We start from the raw sequence: 22,993 nt of genomic DNA, 5'->3' as shown, positions 1-22,993 counted from the left end.
TTGCATTAATTCAAAATTGTTGACAAACTTTAAGAAAGTTTCATATGGTTCAATTATTTGTTTTCCTAGCTCAAACTTGTTTTAAGAAACATAGACCTAAATAAAATAGTTTTCATTACCCGATTTGTTGCATAACTTTCAAATATTTTAGCATAAGTTTTATCATAGTGGTAATGAAAAAAAAATTAAAATGTCTGAAAGCAAAGAGAAATCTTTTTAATTGTACATAAAATAAAACTGATTATTGGGTTAATCATTTGACGCAGATGGGACACTAGCGTTCCTTTTATATATATTTTTTTTTCTGAGACGCTAATTACAAGTAAAAATATAATTTAGTATTTATTGATTATAAAAAACAGTCTAAGAGTTACTAAAAAATCTATTAGATTATCTGAATTAGATTTGTATAGTAATATAAAAATCCAAAAAACGTAGCTAGTAAATTTTTCTTCATTCGTATTCAATAATTTTTCAAAAATTGATTTTGTAAGTTAAAGAAGTTTCAATTATCAATAATAGTTTCTCTAAGATCTAAATAACTACAAATCAGTGCAAATTTGAAAAATTATTGTTTGGAAGTGAATCGTGTTTAGAAGATTTTTACCCTTAGCGCAGAAAAAAAAGGTGTTTCATGCTGAATTTCATAACCATGAATTATTAAATTACAATATTTTTCCACTTATGTTGACTTTAATGAATATAAAAGAATGAAAAAAAAAGAATAAAAAATATGTTTAATCAAAATTCTGCTTGAAAGAGTTAAATGCTCGAACAATTAATTTCAAAACTGTTTTAAATCAAATCAAAATTGTTTTAATTCTAATTTACAAAACTATGCACTAAATATAAAATAATAAACATTTCTAAATGCTGGAAATGCTGTTGGAACATAGCGTTTTTGCATTTTAATTAGCATTATCATACGTGCATGCATAACATGAAAATGCGTTAATATCAAGAATTAAAATTGCAGAAAATAACCTCACCTTTCTCTGAGCTCTTTTAACTTTACAACAGCATCAGCAATCGAAGTTATCTGTTCATCTTGATCACTTGGTTGATTATCCGACATAATCCGCCAAACGATTAATCCAAGTTTTAAAAAAAATAAAAACGATCAACAAAAAGTGACGATAATATTCATGAATAAAAGTGAGAAAAATTTAAACGCTTTTCATTAAGCACATCATACAATTCTGCATTTTGTACCGCTCTTCATGATGAAATATGCAATGACAATTTTTTTTTTCACAGAACAATCCTTTCGAAAATCCTTGCATCACTGAAAAGGATGCACCAGCAACCTGTTCCGGGAATATTTAGTATCGATTGAAACTTTTCCTACAATGCAAACGATAGTCCCGTAAAACTTATCCCGATATCTTTTGCTTTCGAGATTATGGAACGTTTTCTCCAATGAAAATTCAGAGAATTGAATGCCAAAATTTATATTCACAAAAAAAAAGATTATTACTTTTCTGAGAAAGAGAAAGATTATTAGTTTTCTTACACAGAAACTATCGCAGATGATGCTTAGGAGCTTTGTGAAAAGGACAGACGGCCAAAACGTAAACTATTGCAATTTGGCGCCAGTAACTTGCGCCAAATGAAGCGACACAATTTCTCTTTCATTTATAAACGATGTAAGTTGCATATGCCGTTAATGTAGTCGATAAACTTGTTTTCACATCTATTAATCAGTAAGAAGAAAAGTAGAAGTTAACGCACGTCTAAACGTTACAGGATTTCCTCAGATAACGGCAATAGATGTTAATTAGGGATTTTACATGATACATTTAACTTCTTTTATAAATATTTAGTAAATGTTAACAAAGTAAAAAATAATAAATATAATCTCCGCGTGAAGAATGCATGCCAGACAGAAAAAGTTTCACACGTTCAAGGTAGTGTTCTAGAAGTCCCTTCTTTTTTTCTTAACTACAAAGGCTCTCTAATACTAAATTAGAGTGAATTTCGATTTATTTAAAGTTATTCATGGAACTAAAATGTGCTTTTGGCTCCTTTGCGCTGTTGAATAACGATGTTATAAACGATATTTTCATTGAAATTAGTAATGCAAATGTTCTTTATTTATCAAATTGCAAGCAATCGTTATTATATTTATTGCAAATGATAATACAATTTTGAAAACTCTCATCAGGAAATATATGCACATTTTTTAAAGAAAAAATAATTAATATAGAGAGTGGGAAAACATTTTTGTTTTTAAAAAAAGAAGGTTGTGAACAATCAAAATTATTGTATTAATTTTTTACGTTATTTAAGATATTTCGAAGTATTTTTAAAAACGTCACTAAAAAAATTCTGTCAAGCTAAACACCCCAAAACTTTAATACTTAGTTGATTTAAGATTTACAGCAAGTGTATTATTGATGTACAGTGCATTAATAAAACCCGAATAACTTTCGATCTAAATGATTTTCACGTACTGTGACTTAAATATTATGTACTTAATATTAAGTCATGTACTATGACTTATTTCATGTACTATCTCTTAATATTAAGATTACTTTTTGCTTATTTTGACGTATCTCCAGCGATAATGAATCGCGAATCGAAAATTTTTGAGCACTATTATAAAATTCGATTTTCCGAAGAATATAACCTTTCATTTTATTTATATGGACAAAAAATTTTGAATTATAAGACATAAAAAATTTTGCACCATTTTCAAGAGTTAATTTTATATGACAAATTAAAAAAAATTGGGCTAAATCGATTTTATAATTCTTGCGAAATCAAATTTTAAATTTAAGACTTTTTCAAAATTCGATTTCTCGGGTACTATTCGACCGATTTAATTTAAAGAATACATTTTACCACCCTCTTGAGTTTCTAAAATAAACAAATAAATATTAGATTGTCAAGCATACAATTTCTAGAAAATAAAGTAGACTAAGTTTCTAGTTCTACTTTTATTTATTTATTTTTATTATAAGCATTCTAAAAAGGACTTACCATTGCTAAAAATATGTATATTGTCATAACAGAAGTATAAAGTACACTGACTGAAAATTACTGCTTTTGGGAAAATGTCTACAAAAAAATACAAACTCTAGTTTCAGTTATAAATATGCCATTATAACACTGCATGTAAATTAGTATGTAAATTATGTGCCCCCTCCTCCCCGCCCGTCCGAACTGAACTGTCAATGATGTTGAAAAGAGAAGGAAAAATCTAAATAAGCTTTTAATCCTCGTTATTTCATTTTTGAAAATAGATTGATGTATACAGTGCTCAAAATAAAAAACTGACCACCCTAAATAACTTTTGATCTATTGATCGGATCTTTAGGTTTTAGAACTCGATCTCAAAGGTTCGACGAGGTGACCTGAAATATGCTAATGAATTAGTGCAGACGATACTTTAAGTTACGAAATCATACACAAAACGTACTTTCTCTTAATAATACGTCCAGCAGTGGACTAATCGTAAAGGCACAGTTCCCAGCAGAACACCAAAGTCAAGCATCACAGGTTGCGGTCAGTAAGCTGGTGGGTGACCAGTTTCATCTGTCCAAGTAGGGTCCGAGGGTGTGCTGTATCGGTCCTCGTTAAACTGTTCAACCGTAAAATTGCTCAACTTCTCGCGCAGGTCGTCAAGCTACCAAATCGGAGGAGCCATTCCCTCTGCAGAGGATCAAAATTGTAATGGCATGTCTTCGGATCATCTTTGGGGATGCTTCCCAGACCGCTGCCAATAACCCATTGTGCAGCGCTAGTGCGACGTAAATAAAATACCTATCTACCTGAATAAACATACCTTTTTTTGACGGATTCGGATTTCTGATCCTCAAAATATAGGGGTTAGCCGCAATCTAGAAAATATGATCCCCATAGTTTGGTAGTCCCGCAGTGGACTGATCGTTAAGACACGGTTCCCAGCAGATCACCGAAGTCAAGCATCACAGGTTGCGGTCAGTAAGCGGGTGGGTGACCAGTTTCATCTGTCCAAGTAGGGTCCGAGGGTGTGCTGTATCGGTCCTCGTTAAATTGTTCGACCGTAAAGTGCTCGATTTCGCGCGCAGGTCGTCAAGCTACCCAATCGGAGGAGTCATTCCCTCTGCAGAGGATCAAAATTGTGATGGCATGTCTTCGGATCATCCTCCGGGATGTTTCCCAGACCGTCGCCAATAGCCCATTGTGCAGCTCTAGTGCTACGTAAATTAACAACAACAACCATAGTTGGGTCAGGAGAGCGGTCCAACGTTTGGACCCCTTAGTGTCAATTTTATTTATTGCATATTTCTTTATATCTCGAGATTTGTTTAAGCAAATTGAATAATTTTTGCACACAATTATATAATTAATTCATCCAAATATAATTCCATGAAGAAAAAAAAGCTTTTGATAATTATTTATTATTTTATTTAATAATAGGCAAAAACATTTTTGAATTGTAAGATATAAAATTTTTTACATAATCTTAAAGAATGTAATTTTGCATGGCAAAATACAAAATTTGAGCTAAATCGGTCAAATAGTTAAGAAGTCGAATTTTAAGAAGCCGATCTAAAACTCATTTCATACCACGAACTAACTGCTTAATGTTTTACATTTTAGGGGAAAAAAATCTTTATTACTTATAAATATTTCCCCACGAGAAACATTTCTCCTGATCTAATAAAGCGACTATCTTTATTTTCAATCTTTTCTGAAAGGTGATGTCGAGTCAAAAATACACCGAGAAAACAAGAATGAAAAATTTGATCTAGAATCTGTGATGGAGAGGTAAGAAGTATCTAATAAAAAAGTCATTTGCTTGTCATGGCAATAAATCAAATTGTTTACAAAAATAAAACGCTTAACTAAGAAAGAGTTTAACGCCAAACACACAACATCGGATTATATAATAAATATTCACAACAGTTAGACAATTGGTTTTTCTTTGCCACGTGTCAAGATGACAAATTTCAGATAATATATATTTTTTCTTTAAGTATAAAGGGGTGAATAAACTCTTAATAATGGGGAAAAACATAGGCATGTAACATTTGACAAGTGAAAGTTCACATCAATGTCATGCCAATCTTCATCAATTCTAACTCCATAAGGTAAATCTAAGCTGATAAACAAACTTTAAAGAGTTGAGCGAACTCAAAAGATTTAAATATATGCACTGTCAGATGCTTACTGTCAGGTGACTTTATGGGCTTGATCGTTTGAAAGAAATGCAAATTTTAGGATTTTTTTTAATAAACAATTTTGAAAACAAAACAAATAATATTTTGCTTCACAGATTAAAAAAAGTTAAAATTTCGCGGCATCGAAAATAAGGACTGTCATTGGCTGCAGTTTCAACTATAATAGCAGTGACGAAGCCATGACGCATGTGTCAGACATTGACCCACGAATGATTTTAAAACCGTGCACGCTTTGCCTTAACTTTCTTATTCATAAAAACGCAGCCTGTTAAAAATATAAAATATTAAAGTATAATTATGCAAGGTAAAAATTATACCTAAAAAACCTATTTCCGAGTGAGCTTTGGCCTATTGACTTACCATTGTATCGATTTTTCATGAACTAAACCACTGCCTCCATTATGAACAACAATGAAGTTCAAATATGGTGAGAGGTTGCGCATCGTTGGCCATCACTTGGTATGCGATCGTAAATAGCCAACAAATGAAAGTATAGCTTTCAACGACAAAGGTAGGAAGATTTTGAGGTAAGATTAATTATTGTAATATAAATTGTAATTTTTGTTTAAACTATTCAAGGAAACCTTTCTCTATAATTAAAACTAATATTTTTTTAAACAGGAGATGGTTTAGACATGAGCCATAGCCAATAATCCCATCCATTAAAGGTATCTTTAAGATTATGAACAACCAACGACCTGCGCGAGAAGTCGAGCACTTTAATTTCGAACAATTCTATCCAACACATTCTATCACTTCGCTGATCAAATTGGTCACCCACCTGCTCACTGACAGCTGAAAATGATACTTGACTCCGGTGAGCCCTGAACTGTGTGTTACGATTAATCTACTCTGGTTATTGTAAAATGATATTGCAGTGAGAGGTAATGAGGTAAAAATATTAAGAAATTTTTGACGTTTCCAAATTATTAATACTGTAGGAGCCCTAAAAAATTCGGATAACTTAACAATGGGTAAAAAGTAGCACAACGAGATCAACTGGGTACTTGCAACTCGAGAAGAAGTGAAATGATTATGCTTAACCATGTGATGATTTAAATCAGATTTAATTGGATACTTGTAAGCGACGTCACTTGTGTGTGTTGAAACTGATTGGCTTCAGAATCGATATAACTACGATGACGTTACTTGCAAGTATCCAATTAAAAAAATGCAAACGACTATTTTGAAACTTCTAAGAGTTGTTTGAGGAAATGTAGACAGCCTGTTACGGGAAATTATAATAAGTTGTTGTTAGGAAAGCTGAACACGTCCCGTTACGGAAAAAGAAATATATATGAAGCTTTGAATAATATCATCGACCAAGAATTTCTAGTACTTGTTACTGATATTTTTACAGAATGAATTAGAATCGATGCTTTGTTAGAAATGTTGATAAGCTTCTTCATATATTAAATAAATGTTTTTTTATTTATAAAATAAACTGGCTCTTTAGGTATAGAATTCAACATAGTGCCCTTTTTTACTTTCTCCCTTCCGAGTGGCACCATTAAATTAATCCACTTCTCCCACTAAAATCCCACTTCTGAGAAAGGTTCTGAACTATTATATTGTTTTAGAAAATTCGGTCCAACGTTGAACCGTAATATGCGCTTATACCTTGAACCTTAATGATATCTGGTAAATCTGCTGCAAATTTAAAATGGTGTTATATTAAATTACATTTTAGTTCAAGTTCAACAATAGTATTGTATCATCAAGTAAAATATGGTTTAATTTGCTCTATAAGGCTAAGACGTGGAGTCGACTCAGAAAAAAAAAATTGCAAGAGTTGGAATCGGAAAAATCGTTGATACACACGATGTTTGAAAAAGTGCCAGAGTGATATATTAATATCCAACTCATTTCTTGCAATAGTTTTGCGCAATTTCCATATTTTGAGTGAATATATATTTTATTAGTTATTTTTTCAACTATTATGTCGTAATGTAAAAGAGAATTTTAAACGAAAAATCTTTAATTTCAATCGTACGCAAACAACTAGAAATATATTTTTAATTACTTAAAAATAATAATTAATTACAAATTAAATAATTATGAATAAAAATTAATTATAAATTAAATAATTGTAAATTTATTAATTATAATTCATTATAAATATATAATTAATTATTAAATTAATACTTAATTGGCTATAGCATTAATAAGTTTCGAGAGTCGGTGAAAATTTAAATAGAGTTTAAGTCGAAGACGGAGTCGATCTCTCAAAAAAGTTCTTAGTCGGACATAATAACTACCTATTCCGAAGCTCTGTAATATGCTTCAATCTGGATTCGTAAAACTCTACAAAAATTGGATTAGTTACATGCAAAAAATATTTGTAACAAAACTTAATATTAAAATACAAAATATTTGCATACGAAATATTTTGTGTTTTTCTTCAGGCGAACGAACATTTATTTGTATGATTTATAAAAAAATTTTTAAGTTAAAGGTTTGCACTGTATAGTAATACCTACAAACGCAAACATTCTTTATCCCTAAAATTAGGAATATGATTCACGTATCAAGAATCAGAATAATTGTTTCTTGTGAGAACCCCAAAGTCGGCTAAATTTTTTTTTACTTGTTTTTTTACCTATGTTACTTGTGTTACCTATGTTACTTCCTTACCTATCCTCCTTACCTTACCTTCCATCCTTACCTATGTTACTTCCTTACCTATGTTACTACCTATGTTACTTGTTTTTTTACCTATGAAAAACAACACACATTCAAATAAGAATAAAATATTGGGTCAATTTCTCGACACGGGATCCAAACTCTTTTGATGATGGCGATCGAAAATTGAAAAGTTTAATCGGTTTTTATAGTAGAATTCATGTGTGTTGAACTACTAACAAAAATACAAATGATTTTCCAGCTCTGCATTGTTAATATTTTTTGTCATTTTTTCATCACAATAAAAATTTATATAAAATTTATATACAATTATTTATCTGTATAGAATTATTTATATAATACAAAATTTATATAAGATATACATTTAGAAATTGAGAATTCAATTGGTTCCTTCAAAGTATTTTAACCAAACCACCTGCAGTAGGAATGCTCGTTAATTTTGTAAAAATCGTGAATTTTATTTAATTATTCTTTGAGACTTAAACTTTTTAATATAGTTTAATTTTCGGAAAGAACTATTTAAAACTCATGAAAGAATTTTTTATTAAATTAAGAATAATTGCATCACGTAAAAACTATGAATTGAATCAATCGAAAATTCAACCGTTAAACAATTATCAACCATAAACGTAGAAATTTTCAAAAGTTGAAGAAATTTGGAGCGTGCTACAAAAGCTCTTTGCAGTAGAACAGGTCCAATCTTTAAACGATAATTAACTTGTTTTCTACTATCATTGATAAAAAACGCTTAATAATTTGTTAAAATGATGATTTCATGTCTCTTTTTGCTTACAACAGTTACAACAGCATTCATGGTCATAATTAAGTTCTCATTCATGTTTTTATAATAACAATTGTTTTTTTTTTAATGATTAGTTGAATTCAACTGTCAACGTCGCATTTTTTACCTCGAATAATCAATCACGTGTTCTTTGATTGGGTGGATAAAATTGAATCATAAAAAGGCTTAGTGTCAAATGTTTCCCATAAAAGAATTATCTTTATTCTAATCTAGTTCATTTCACGAATATTTAAATTCATTCATTTGATTTCATTCCGGATTTTGAAGTCACGTAATATCCGAAAAAAAAGGAATAAAAAAGTAGCGTTACCTTTGTTGGAAACGGAATTGACGGAAAAACACACGTTAAAAACTGTATAATTTAAAAAGCAGATAGTTGCTTTTGTACTATAATAAGCAAATACCATTGTTAATTCAAAGAATTTAACTGCGCAGAAGGGGGAAAATTACCGAGTTGAATCAGGGAGGTACTTATATGTAGTTTTCTAAGCAAAAAATAGTTGTGACGGATAATTTTTTAACAATTAGAGTAAAAAAAATATTTAAGAAACGGGTCGGTGAGGTTTTGGGGTCGGTGAGAGATAGCGAGCAGGGGCTGAGCTTCTTAGTATTAATTAAAAAAAAAAGTATTTTGTGTTATTTGATCAATGTAAACTGCTTTTAAATACCACATTTTTCAACATTAAAAGATAAATATTTTTATCTATATTTGTTCAAATTTTAATCATTTCCTTTAATATAGACAACTTTACCAAACTCAATATCAAATTTAAAATTATATTATTACATAAATCGTAAATAAAAATACGTTTTGGGGTTGGTGAGGGATAGCGAGTAGGGATAGATCTCCCTTTTATTAATAATAATAATAAAATAAATAATAATAAAATAAATAATAATAAAATAAATAATAATAAAATGCTTAATTTGGGTAATTTGGTCAATGTAAACCCCTTTTAAATTGCACACTTTTTAAAACACATTATTTTTACATTTTAACCAATATAACCTTTTAAACTATCAAGAAAATGAATAAATAACATATTAAGAGAGAAATATTTTTATTTATATTTGTTCAAATTTTAATTATATCCTTCAACTTTAATCATTTCCATCCACTTTACTGAACGCTACATCAAATTTAAAAATCAATATAATATAAACCGCAAATAAAAACTACTTTTTGGAGTTGGTGAGGGATAGCGAGTAGGGATAGATCTCCCTCGTATCAATAAAAGAACAAATTTTCAATTTGGTTAATTTGGTGCTTGTAAACTACTTTTAAATCGCAGAGTTTTTTAAAATACAATATTTTTACACTTGAACCCATATAACCTTCTAAACTGCCAAGGACATTAATGAATTAATTACGTATTAAATAGCAAATATTTTTAACTATATTTATTCAAAGTTTAATAATTTCCTTTGCCATAGACATTTTATCAAACGCATGTCAAATTTAAAAATCAGCTTGATAATATAAATCGTGAAGAAGAAAAAACTACGCTTTTTATTTAACCTTATAAATGGATGTTCTCAAGGTTGATTCAACACACACACAACGTTTGTTTATCTTTTTAAGGCTAACAGAATATAACAATCATGAATTCAAATTATTCATCATTATAATAACAACATATAATAAGTTCACATAAATCATAATTAAGGAAATCACAACTGTAATGTTCTATTATTATAAAATGATCTCTCCATATCGAAACTAGTATTGTCATGATGTTGTTATACAACTACATTTATTATGAGTACATATTCTCAAAATCAATGGATTCATTCAATATTTCCTCATTTGAATATACGCCTCTCATTTTTTCTAATGAATGATTTTCAGCATATAAAATCTATCATCAATAAAATAAGGAAAAATTGTACTACATTTCAATAGCAAAGTATTAAAATGTAAATATTGTATAACAAAATTATTCAAAGTGGTTTATTTATCACTTTTTTTTTCTGGGATATAAAAGCCTCGTCGAAAATAACTTACTTAATATTTAAAAAAAAGAAAAATAAGGAAGAAATAAATATTTGTTATGAGCTAGTAGGTAAGGCTTGTATTTTAAGTAACGTTTATTTTTTATCAGGTATAATGTTATTTTTTATCTGTTATTTTTATCTGTTATTTTTTATCTGTTATATGCTATGAAAATAAAATGTTCTTTCCAAAGACCTGTTACTCATCATTCATTCATAATTTCATCTTTTAAATATATACGCCTCTCATTTTTTGAATGAATGATTTTCAGCATATAATATCTATTATCAATAAAATAAGGAAAAATTTTATTTCATTTTAATAAAAGAATATAAAAATGCAAAAATTGCATGAAATCAAAAAAACAAAATAAATAAATAAATAAACATAAATGTTTTATTCATCACTTTTTTCTGGGATATAAAAGACTCGTGGAAAAAAACTTAGCAAATATGAAAAAAAGAAGAAATAAGTATTTATTCACTAGTAGAAAAGTAGTATTTAAATAATGTTTATTTTGTATCTGTTATATTATTATACGTGTTAGGAAAATAAAATGTTACTTCCAAAGACCTGTTACTCCTCATTAATTCATAATTTCATCTTTTAACTATATACGCCTCTCATTTTTTCTAATGAATGATTTTCAGCATATAATATCTATTATCAATAAAATAAGGAAAAATTGTATTTCATTTCAATAAAAGAATGTAAAAAAGCAAATATTGCATGAATTCAAAAAAAAAAATTTTTTTTTTTTATTTATCACTTTTTTTTGGCATATAAAAGACTCGTTGAAAATAACTTACCTAATATCAAAAAAAGGAAGAAATAAGAAAAATAAGGAAGAATAAATATTTATTCACTAGTAGAAAAAGCTTGTATTTTAAATAACGTTTATTTTGTATCTGTTATTATTATATATGTAATGAAAATAAAATGTTACTTCCAAGGACCCGTTACTCCTCATTCATTCATTATTTCATCTTTTAAATATACGCCTATCATTTATTTTAATGAATAATTTTCAGCATGTAATATCTATCATCAATAAAATAAAGAAGAATTATATTATATTACAATAAACGAATATAAAAATGTAAAAACTGTATGAAATTAAAATAAATAAATAAAAGTGTTTTATTTATCACTTTTCTTGTGGGATACAGAAGAGATGTGAAAAATAACTTACCAAACAATAAAAAAAGAAGGAATTAAAAAAAAAGAAATAAAATATTTATTTAGTAGATAAAGCTTGTATTTTAAGTAACGTTTATTTTGTATCTGTTATAATGTCCTATATGTTATGAAAATAAAATGTTACTTCCAAAGACCTGTTACTCCTCATTCATTCATTATTTCATCTTTTAAATATACGCCTCTCATTTTTTAATGAATGATTTTCAGCATATAATATTTATTATCAATAATTTTATTATAATATTTATTATCGAAAATTGCATTACATTTCAATAAAAGAGGATATAAATGCAAAAATTATATAAAAAAATTATTGTAAGTGCTTTATTTATGAACTTTTTTTCTGGGATACAAAAAACGCGTGGAAATTGTTTGTTATGCACCAGTAGATACGTCTAGCATTTTAAGTACCGTTTATTTTGTATCTGTTAATAATATAATATGTTACGAAAATAATGTGTCACTTCCAAGCATTCATTATTTCCTCTTTTAAATATATGCTCCTTATTTTTTAATTATGACTTTCAACATACAACAGCTATCGATGTTTCAATCTTTCTTATATTTAACTAATTTACATTATTTTAACGACCGACAATAATGCCGTTAGAATAAAAAAAAATTTCTTTAATTTTTTGTTCTTAAACATTTTTATTAACATTTTTTAGTCATAACTTTCTTTTAGTAAAAAATGTAAAAATTTTCTTAGATTCAACACTGTACACTATAATATACCTGGTAATAATTATCATAATATTAGTGTATTCGACAATAATCGTTATCGATAATCATAGTGATATTATCGTTTTCACAATTAAATTTGATATTTACAATGTATCGAGGGAATGTATTCTAATGAATGTATCTTTATCGCGAAATTTAAAATGTATCGATATTTCACAATATATTAATACTACATTCTTTTGATGCTTCACGGTAGAATAATTCTAGTATTAAAATGTTTTTTTTAATTAAAACTAAAGTTTCTAATGCCACTTAGTGAAGCATGAGTGGCTAATCGAGTGTAATGAACAAGAAGTTGGGTAAAACCGGAATAGTATGTATCCCTCCGCAGGTGTGTTTACAAGGCGAATGTGAAACGGCTCGATATTCTGGAAAATTTATTTTTAACTTTTGGGCTTAAGTTTTCATTCAATATTACCACTATTAATATTTTTACAGGGTTTAAACATTTAACCAAATCGCAAACGATGGTAACCATAAATCAATCAATCTAAAAACATCAGAAACAATCAATAAATAAAAGAAGTAGGTTGCTATCTTTTGTTACTTTAAGGTTACGCTCATTTTGACTATTTCTTTGTTTTAGACTGGAGTTATCTATTTTTGTGTTCTATTCTATATCCTTCTAAGTATTGAAAAAGTCAGAAAAGCAATGGTCCGCAATAGAGGAATACAACACTTAAAAATGTAAGCAATGGCATACACTTTAGATTTTAGATGTGAAAATTTATTGGAAATGGTAACATGAAAGCACCCTCGTTTTTTTCGACACTTCCAAATTCATACGGAGAACCAGCCTAAAGCTGAACTAGATCAACTTAAAGGTTGTCTAACTATACTAGCACGGAATATCTCAAAAGCAATGTTAATGTTATGCAGGCAATGTCATCTAGTTAAAAATGGTTGAAGCTATAGACAACGCTTTGTCGTTAGTTCTGGTTAAATCTGGACAAATCCATTTATGAAATGAGATTATTGCTTTAAAACATAAAGTAGGATTTTTCATGTTTCAAAATTATTCGTGTTCAATTAAGCTGTAAAAAAATTCCAAAAGAATTTAAAGCGTAAGCTCCTAATATTTTTTATAAATTAATAATTACTGAAGCATCTTTGCTTCTCAGTTACAATTACAAAATCAATGAAAGTAATAAAGAGAGTTTAAAACAAACATTGCTTTATTTAAAAGCGATTTTTTCATAATATTAAATAACTTCGAAAGGAAAATACTCTTCTTTACAACATCAAAATCCAGTTCACCAATCTAAGGCTGCTAATCATACTTAATTTCTAATCTTCATATGGCATATAGCATACTGTCTGTATAAAACATATGAAAGATCTTTTTTCTTTCCTTAGAGAGATACTTACCGAACATACATTAAAAACAAAGGTCTACAAAACATTAAAATATTAATTAAGTTTAGCTCCTAACCATGTTTCTCATTTTTTCGATGCAAGGTAATCAGAACAAGTTTTTTATTATCGATATTTAATATTTTATGAATTATTAGCGACTAGTTCGATTATGCTTTTAGCGTCCTCTGGATCACTGAAATTTAGATGTTCCGACAGATTAAATTTTGATAATGAGTATGCCTGTATACAAACGGTAACAATCTCAATCTTGATTAGCAAGCCGTGGTGGCTCAGGGGTTAGAGCACTCGTCTTCCAATGAGGTGAACTGGGTTCGAATCCCAGCGATGGCTGGTGGATACGAATTCCACACCCGGCTCACACCAACTACAGTGCTGACGAAAAATATCCTCAGTGGTAAACGTATCATGGGTTAGAGTCCCCTTGCCGTCAGCCAAACCGTGGGAATTTCTTCGTGGTCTTCCTCTCCATGTAACGCAAATGCGGGTTAGTTCCATTAAAAAGTCCTCCTCGAAAGCAAATTTCTCCCAATGCTTGATAAAGGAGTTCCCTTGTCTTCTGGATTGGGAGCAAAATTACAAGGCTACGGAGATCAGCATTGGTAGTCCTAAACCCAAAATTGGGTCGGCTGTTCAACGATGGTTATTAAATATTATCTTGACCAGCTATGCGTAAGAGATGTTTAAAAATAAAATAGAAGAACATATATTATTTGTGGTCACTCTTAAATGATGTAAAAGCAAAAAAAAATTGTCTACTTACAATATAGGATCATCACGCCATCTTACTACCGACTGTTTCTTCGGATTTCCATTCCTACGAAATAAAAATTACTTCTTTGTTTTCAAGGATCAACCAATAGACCAAAATTTCATAATAAAATTCTATTCACTCAAACTAATATTAATTCAAATTAATATTAATTAAAATATAATTATACATTCCATAAGATGGCAAATAAAAACTCTCCTTAGAGGACGGATCCAAAAATGACATTTTCAATCACAGTAATATTGGAAGAGTTTCGTGGTTTCCCTCTCAAATAACAGTAAAAATTTCTTTTATTTATGCATTGATGGCAAGACGAGTGTTGTATTAATTGTTTTGTAATTTTTCATGTTGAATCGAATGTGACAAAAATCAAATTCAAAGGATTAATAGTTTGGGATTTATAAGGTTTTTAACATGTGAAAAATAGAAAACGTACAATTATAGACTTATGCCTAATATTACAGCTGATTTTCTTATCAAAATACATCTATATAAGAGTATAGTTAGTATTAGATAAGCCTCCTTATCATCTTATCCAGGCGCATAGCTATGTAGACATGTGTATTGTGTCTTAAATACTGTGAAATCTCCAAGAAAGGCCACCTCTTTGCAGCAACCTCCTCTATTTACGAACATTTTTTGGGAGGCACGAAATTTTTTCCATTGACTTTGTGCTAAAGAAACCGAAAAAAAGAGACCATCAAAACCTTTCTCAGCAACCGAGCAAACTTCTGCACCAAATTCGGAAAAGGTCAAATAAGGAAGCAAGAAAAAATATCAAAGCAAAACAAATAATATATAACAATGTATTCGAAACATTAGTGTAAGGCACTTATTTAAAGAGCTCTTTTTGACGATCGCTGAAAAAGTTCTATCACTCACAATTGGCGAATTTGTTTTCTCACGAACTATTCGACCGATTTTGTTCAAATGTTCTATTTGGCCATCTAAAATTCTTCATAATTCTTTAAAATGATGTAAAAATTTTTATACCTCATAATTTAAAATTTTTTCGATCATTATTAAATAAAATAATTCCATGCAAATTTTAATGAGCCTAGAATATGCAACATTAGACTAAGTTTTTAAATATTAGAAAATTACTCGACAAACTCTTTTCCTTTCCACAAAACTGCGGCTTTTCTCCATATTGACATTTTGCTCCCTCTTCAGAATAAGCATAGATAGTGCTAGATTTAAATAGGCTAAACTTGTCCTAACAGTCAAGAGTAACAGTTGCAAACTTACAGAAGTAATGAAAATAGCATATTAATCGCAAGAAAATATCATTTCATACGACATGAAGCATTAGAAATACAACCTTAAGCTACTTGTCTGTTCTAAAACAACGATTTTTTTTATTGCAAGATGATAGGTTATAATGTAATAGGCAAGATAATAGGTTATAATGTTCACAATTACTTTACACTACATTTTATTTTATTTTATAATATAACAGTTGTAAATCCAATTCGGCTATTCAACAACTACTAATGTTCAACTCCGTAACTTTGTAATTTTGAACCCAATGCAGAAGACAAGGGAACTCCTAGATCAAGTATTGGGAGAAATTCGCCTCTGTGGAGGACTTTTTGATGGAATTAACCCGCATTTGCGTTATATGGAGACGAAGATCACGAGACCCTCCCATGGTTAGCCCGAGGGCAAAGGAACTCTAACCCATGATCTATCTACCGCTGAGGATATTTCACGTCCGCATTGTGGTCGATGCAAGCCGGATGCGGATTCTTATCGACCATCTATCGGTGGGATTCGAGCTAGGATCCCCTCATTGGAAGGCGATATCCCCTGAGCAATCCAGATGACAAGGAATCCAGAGGACAAGGAAAGTCCTGGATCAGTACCCCCAGAGGTTTTGATTTGTTATGGGAACATGAAAGACTTCGCGACTAGATAGATTTAACGTGCATCAGTCACCATTTACTACACGGGGAGTCTTCAGCCAGCAGGGATCGAACCCATGAACTCTCGGACATGGACCCAGTGCCCTACCAACAAGGCCATCCCGGCCCTTACACTAAATTTATAAATTTGATTATGTAAGTTTCCGAAGCAGAAAAAAATTGAGTACCTCTGGTCTATACTATCGGAGTATCTAAGTACAGTGCACTTGCAACAGAATTATTAACGTTAATGACGCAATCTTTCCAGAAATTTCCCGGATGAAAGACTTCCTATTTCTCATACAAGAGTTAAAAGAAGAAAGAAGAAAAAGCTATTTTTCTACTTCGCAAATAATCCACTGACTATTTTCTCATTTATTTGTTATTGATTTATAGTTGATCTTCCTTTTCTTCAGACTAGACACAGAAGCTTTAAAAAGAAGAAAAGAAAATGACGCGTCGGAAACTGGTTGCTCGACCCACACACGTGGACTCTCCCACTCGTTTTTCTTCATTTCTCTTCTTCTTTAGGCACTTATAATTTGTTTATATCTCTTTATTTTTCCTCATTCTCCTGAACAATTTTCAAGTCCTGTCACGTTAAGATGTTTTTTAAATAAACGGGGCCAGTCCCTCTTTAGGGGCCTCCCCGCTCTCTGAAGAAACTTGTTTATTGTAGAAGATCTACTTTTAGAACTCTTTAAAAAACGATTTGTTTTTAAACGGACATTTTTGGACGACAATATTTTCGTTAAATTTTAATTGATTGTAGCTGAAAGTAAAGTTTTTTTTTTTTACTAAGCAACTAAAAAAAATATTTCTCAAGTATTTTTAGTATTTTTAGTATTGACAGACAGAGTTAAGTATTTTTTCAGATTTTTTTTTATGAATACTTTAGACTACAATTAATAACAAACTTTTAGGTATGTAAATAAACAAACCTTGAAAGATAGATTACAAAGTTTTCAAGCTAAAATTTAGTTGTCCCTGGGTGATTTTCGCAATGGGCGAGTGCGATTTCTCAGAAATATGCGCAGTCATCTTATTTTATTTATTTCATAACTGACGTTGAACAGCCGACCCAATTCTGCGTTTACGACTATCAATCTTCAACTCAACCCAGAAGATAAAGGAACCCCTGGGTCAAGCATTGGGACAAACAAGATTTCGGGGAGGACTTTTTGATGGAACTAACTGGCATTTTGCGTTACGCGGAGAGGAAAACCACGAAAACCTCTTACGATTAGCCCGATGTCAAAGGAATTCTAAACCATAATCCGTTAACTATTGAGAATATTTTACGTCAACACTGTGGGCAGTGCGAGCCGGAAACAGAATTTGTATTAACCAGTCACCGTTGGGATTCGAACCTGGGGCATTCACTGGGAGGTGAACGCTTTATTTTCTGAGCCACAGCGACTCAACGTAATTATCTTATTGTCTCAGCACATTTCATCTAGATCAGCGAGGCTCTTCATTTAAATCAGCTACCTTTGAAAGGTTGCTTAAACTTTTGTTCATTATTTTTTTCATACTAACCCGGGGATCATAAGACATTTTCACCATTAGTAAAGGGGGTGGTTGTAAAAAAGGTACAAATAATATGGCAACACCGAAATTTTTTTTAACGTATTTTCGTTTCTAGAAATTTTCCTAAATTATTAAAAGTCAATCTGTCTCTTTATAGGAACTGCATATGTTTTAAATATGTACAAATGAAGCGATTCGATGAAATATATATTTGAATTTTTGAGTTGGTACACCATGTTTTGACTTCAATACTGTAGCTGTCCAAAATGAAAGCAACGGCTAAATAAATGACTAACTATTATGAATTCATACACAGGAACAAAGAGAACCGGGTCCTTATCAGCCGATTGTTCCATGCATATAAAGGACTGTAAAGACCAGTTGATATCCGTTTATCGTCTTCTGTCTGCAGTAAATGTTCAGTTAGTGGTAAATCGTCGGTAAGAGAGAAGGTGGTATCTTGTATCGATAGATCGCAGCCCGCACGTGTGTAATGCCACAGCAACAATGCGTGTTTGGAAGAATTTAAAATTAGAAAAGCAAAAAAGGCGAAAACCTGGCAATGGAGCACTCAGTAGGTCTATGTAGGTAGGTACTTTATTAACGTCGCGCAAGAGCTGCACAATGGGCTATTGACAACAGTCTGGAAGACATCCCTGAGGATGATCTGAAGACATGTCATCGTAATTTTGATCCTCTGCAGAAGACATGGCTTGTTTTGGTAGCCAAATGATTTGAGCTCGAAATCCAGCACTTTACGGTAGAACAGTTAAACGAGGACCTCTTTCCCTAAACAGGAAGATCAAGTTTTCACCCACCCGCTTACTGATCCCAGCCACTGATGTTTGACTTCAGTGTTTTACTGAGAAATGGTGTTACGTTTCTCGCCACTTTCATCAGTCTTACCGCCAGCTTGGCGATTTAAGATCTTCAGGTAAAAGCAACCCTGTGATCCTTGTGATATATATTCTGTCCTTCGGATGAAGAACAGCCACTTACCTTTTCAACTTCTTCGCTAGCTAGCTTGGTCGCAAATGGAGAATGTCTGGGATTTCTTCAGTAGGCGTCTCGCTCGTACAGCTGATGGAGCACAAAGTAAGACAGAACTTTCGAGTCAATTCGAAGTCGTGGGCAGGTTCTAGTCACTCAACGTGACTAACATATAAAATACTGATTTCCGACAGAGAATATATATATATATATATATATATATATATATATATATATATATATATATATATATATATATATATATATATATATATATAACTCAGTGGCGCGACAGCACATAGAGGGCCAAGGCCTACTGTGCCCATTTCAGTTTTTTCTTACCTTGGACTCTGGGATGCAAGAGCAGATGTTCCAGTTGAGTGGTCAGCAGACCGAAGAACCCCCAGTGTTTAGTCCCCATATATTCGTGGGAGCGTCGGCGAAGAGAGGGGGGATGAGGTCACGAGTACATTCAATTTTACACAATATGGATATACCGGTGAGGTTAAATAAAGTTCTTGCGACATTGTGTCACGTAATCACAAGTTTTTCTAACTAGATTGTGACCTAAAAATTAGGCCGACCCCTGACCCCTCTCCTGTGACGCCTCACTGTCTGTCGACCTTCACGCCTGTGACCTTCGGCAGCCTTTGATGTGAACACATGGAAGATGGTCCGTTTTGGTCACAGTTAGTGCATAATTATGATTTTATTTTTACCGGTTCATCAGTTCACTTCGGTTCCCGTTTAAGCCACGATTCTGCGGCATTTTAGGTACTTTAACTTCAATCTTCAACCTTTTTATATAAATATCGCCCATTTTTTGAGCATGTAGCATTCGAATTAAGGTACATCAAATATACTACGATCCCTTAACAGGGATTTTTCATTTTTTTCCCCCCCTCCTCTCTTTTGAGAGACGGAGTTTTAATTTTATCATGGCGTTCCTTCTCCGCCATTGCAACTATCTCAACAGGCTGCGAGAGTGATTTTTTTGTGCTGAGGAATCTTTCAACAACTCAAGTTTGATCATGTCGTTTCTAATGTAAATTTTCTCAGATTTATGATTTTGGAATGAGCAAACTTCATTTCTCCTCGACTTAATTATGCAAAGTTCCTGTTTCTTTTGAAGTTGGTCATTTTGTATGACAACGTTCGCCATCCATCGCCCCAGCCTTTTCTATTTTATTTTTTTACAAATTTGGGCCGTCTCCAGATCCTCTACCTGTCACCATCATGAAAAACTAATGGATAACCATATGGGTACGGAATGCTGACCTGGATGTTTTTGGAATGTTCATCTATGTTTTTCCTGTGTCTATGTTAAGAATGGAACTCTCTGATACGTAGCAAAAATAAAGAAAAATCTTTTAGTGAACTTCAAAGTGTTTTTTTTGTGACTACTAAAGACTCTGTGCGAATTTGGATTTCTCTTTCCCCTTAGGAGTACCTCCATTTTATGGTGATTGTGCTCACCCACGGGTATGTTTTCTTATCACTGTAATTTCATGTCACATTAAAAATGTAGTTTTTTTTTTCATTGCGGCACTTCATGTCTGCCACTATTCGCGATCGCAACGCTCGAGTACGCCGTCTAGCGGGAGCCTGTAAATGTCAGACATTAATTTATCACGTTTTCATTTAGTTCCATCAAAATCATTGACTGAATCAGACGCCATTTTTAGCAGCAAATAAGAAACAAAATTTCCCTAAGGAAAAGGCCGAAGAACTTGAAGAAAATCTCCAGAATATTAGTAATTCTTTCAGGAACAGAACACGCCAAACATTTGAAGAAAAATTCCTCAATAATTTTTAATTTCTATAATCAACAAACTTGCAACTGATGACTACCGATTTCGGATACTGTTACAGATGTGTGTATTAAGATAAAATGCATTTCTTCTGTCTTCAATTCATTACGAATTAAAGTGAAGTCAACATTGCTTTCGTCATTCCAGTGAATAAATATAAATTCAGAACATACAGAATTGTAATAGTTATAGCATATTCTTCTTCGTTATAGAATAGTATATATTTCTGTATCCATATAATTCGGAAAACAACAATAAAAAATTATCCAAGTTACTTGAAATAGTGCCATTTGTGCTGATTCTTAATTAATTTTAATCGTTTTCTTGGTAAGTATTTTTTAGTTTTGAAAGAATAAGTTCAACTAGAATTCAGCTATTCTGTTTTTAGCTACATATTCAAATTCATATCAATTATAAAATTTTGCTGTGTAGTATGTTATCTAAAAGTAATGAAGGGATAAACTATGTATCTATTATTTGAGAATAAAGTTTTCAAACAAGGAACTTATCATTTTGGAATTCTCCGGGAATTGGGTATAATATAAAAAAAACACAACTACTTCCACTTAGTAGGAATAACATTTATCATGACGCAATGCTAAATTCTATGCCACTATCCACATAAATGCCACTATCCACATGAATCAATTACTAATCAAAAATCGAATATCAATTACTTTTCTTTATAATGCAATAAAATCTGGCGAGCAGCTATTTAAACGATCAAACACTTCGTTTGTTTATTTGTGGCTTGAAGTTAGGCTCGCAGAAAATGCCGTTCATGGGTTAAATTTAGTAGGAATAACACAACCTGTGACGTAGGCTATAGTATACCCAATTATAAATCAGGTAAGTGCAATGATTTTTACAATAAAAATTTGCTTGTAAATATTTTTTTTTCATTTGATGATGGTTCTCTACAGAATGGTTTTTTACGTCTGATTGAGAACTATAAGAATAATAAAAAAAGAAACAATATGAAAGTTTTTATTTCAATGTAAAGGATTCTTAAAATCGTTTTTTTATTCTAAGAATTCTTTATTTTCCGCTTTTTAGTTAATAATTTTTTGATAAAAATTGTTCTCAAAATACTTTTTTTGAAAAATTAAATGGTATAACATTATGTGTTTATGTAGGATACTTCTTGTATATTCCAATCTTTGAAGTAATATGATTCAGAAAAGTATGGAATAAAAATTCGGTACTTTACGTATTAACGTCACCGCCGCTACAGATTTGGCGGTTTTTAAGTGCCGCCAATCTACACTTAAAATTTTTGCGACAGGTCATAAAATAAAACACTTTATTTAAAATCAAAATAGTCAATCGGATTTCGGTGGAAAATGACCCGATATAGAGTTTAGCATAGATTCAAAACAATCATATCGCCATATGAACTCTGATAAATAAGATTCCAAATGAAATAACATTTCCAAAACGTACGTTTACCAAGATAAAGTTTTATGTTGTGGGAATTGGTACATTTTCGTTTTTTCGGTAAAATATTTCCCTCCTGAAAAAATAAAATTGCATCTTGTTTTGTTTTTGGCAAATCCCAAAGACGAATTTTCGTAGCACTAAAAATGGCGACAAAAAATAATTGTTTTTTTTTTTTTTTTTTTTTTTTTTGTTTTTGTTTCGTCAGCATTCTTTATTTTACGTTTCTTAGTTTCTAAATAATGATTTTGTTGAAACTTGAAATTTTTTGATAAAAATTGTTGTCAAAAAACTTTTTTTACTAAATTAAATTTCATAAAATTATGAGGCTTATGTATACTTTTCGTTGATTTTAATTTTTGAAGTAAAATGATTCTTAAAACTATGGAATTTAAAGTTTAAATAGGCCTTTCATGTTATATCATTAAATTTAGTAAAACTATTTCTCGGGCATTAGGTTTAAACTCTTATAAGAATATACATATTTTTTTCTGTTAATGTACAAATATTTTTACGATGTGTTTTTTGGATATTCCTTCTCTAATAAAAAGAGATACCATTTTGTTTGCATAAGAAAGAATATCAAGCATTTTTCTTTTTTAAATTTAATTAGCCACAATAAAGA

The 22,993-nt window shown here is 30.8% G+C and overlaps 1 protein-coding gene across 14 annotated transcripts in view; it reads right to left on the bottom strand.

Annotated features, from left to right (window-relative positions):
- LOC107454143 (uncharacterized) overlaps nucleotides 1-22,993 on the bottom strand; it is a 145,618-nt gene that overhangs the window by 79,437 nt on the left and 43,188 nt on the right. For 10 of the 14 annotated variants that reach the window (XR_015429419.1, XR_011637879.2, XR_015429418.1 and 7 more), the window contains one exon: nucleotides 14,688-14,741. The exons of 3 other annotated variants lie outside the window; for them this stretch is intronic. Coding sequence is in view for 8 of the 11 variants with exons in the window: in XM_043049824.3 (XP_042905758.1) it covers nucleotides 14,688-14,741 (54 nt within the window). In the remaining 3 variants the exon portion in view is untranslated. Of the gene's footprint in view, nucleotides 1-989; nucleotides 1,649-14,687; nucleotides 14,742-22,993 lie in introns of those variants that run through there. One more of the 14 variants, XM_043049825.3, reaches the window with a different exon arrangement.

This window comes from Parasteatoda tepidariorum, chromosome 9, assembly GCF_982258835.1.
Source record: "Parasteatoda tepidariorum strain Cologne lab strain chromosome 9, Ptep-v5.0, whole genome shotgun sequence".
NCBI classification, from domain to species: domain Eukaryota; kingdom Metazoa; phylum Arthropoda; class Arachnida; order Araneae; family Theridiidae; genus Parasteatoda; species Parasteatoda tepidariorum.
The sequence above is the reverse complement of the archived record's forward strand: the minus strand, read 5'-3'. Positions and strand labels throughout refer to the sequence as shown.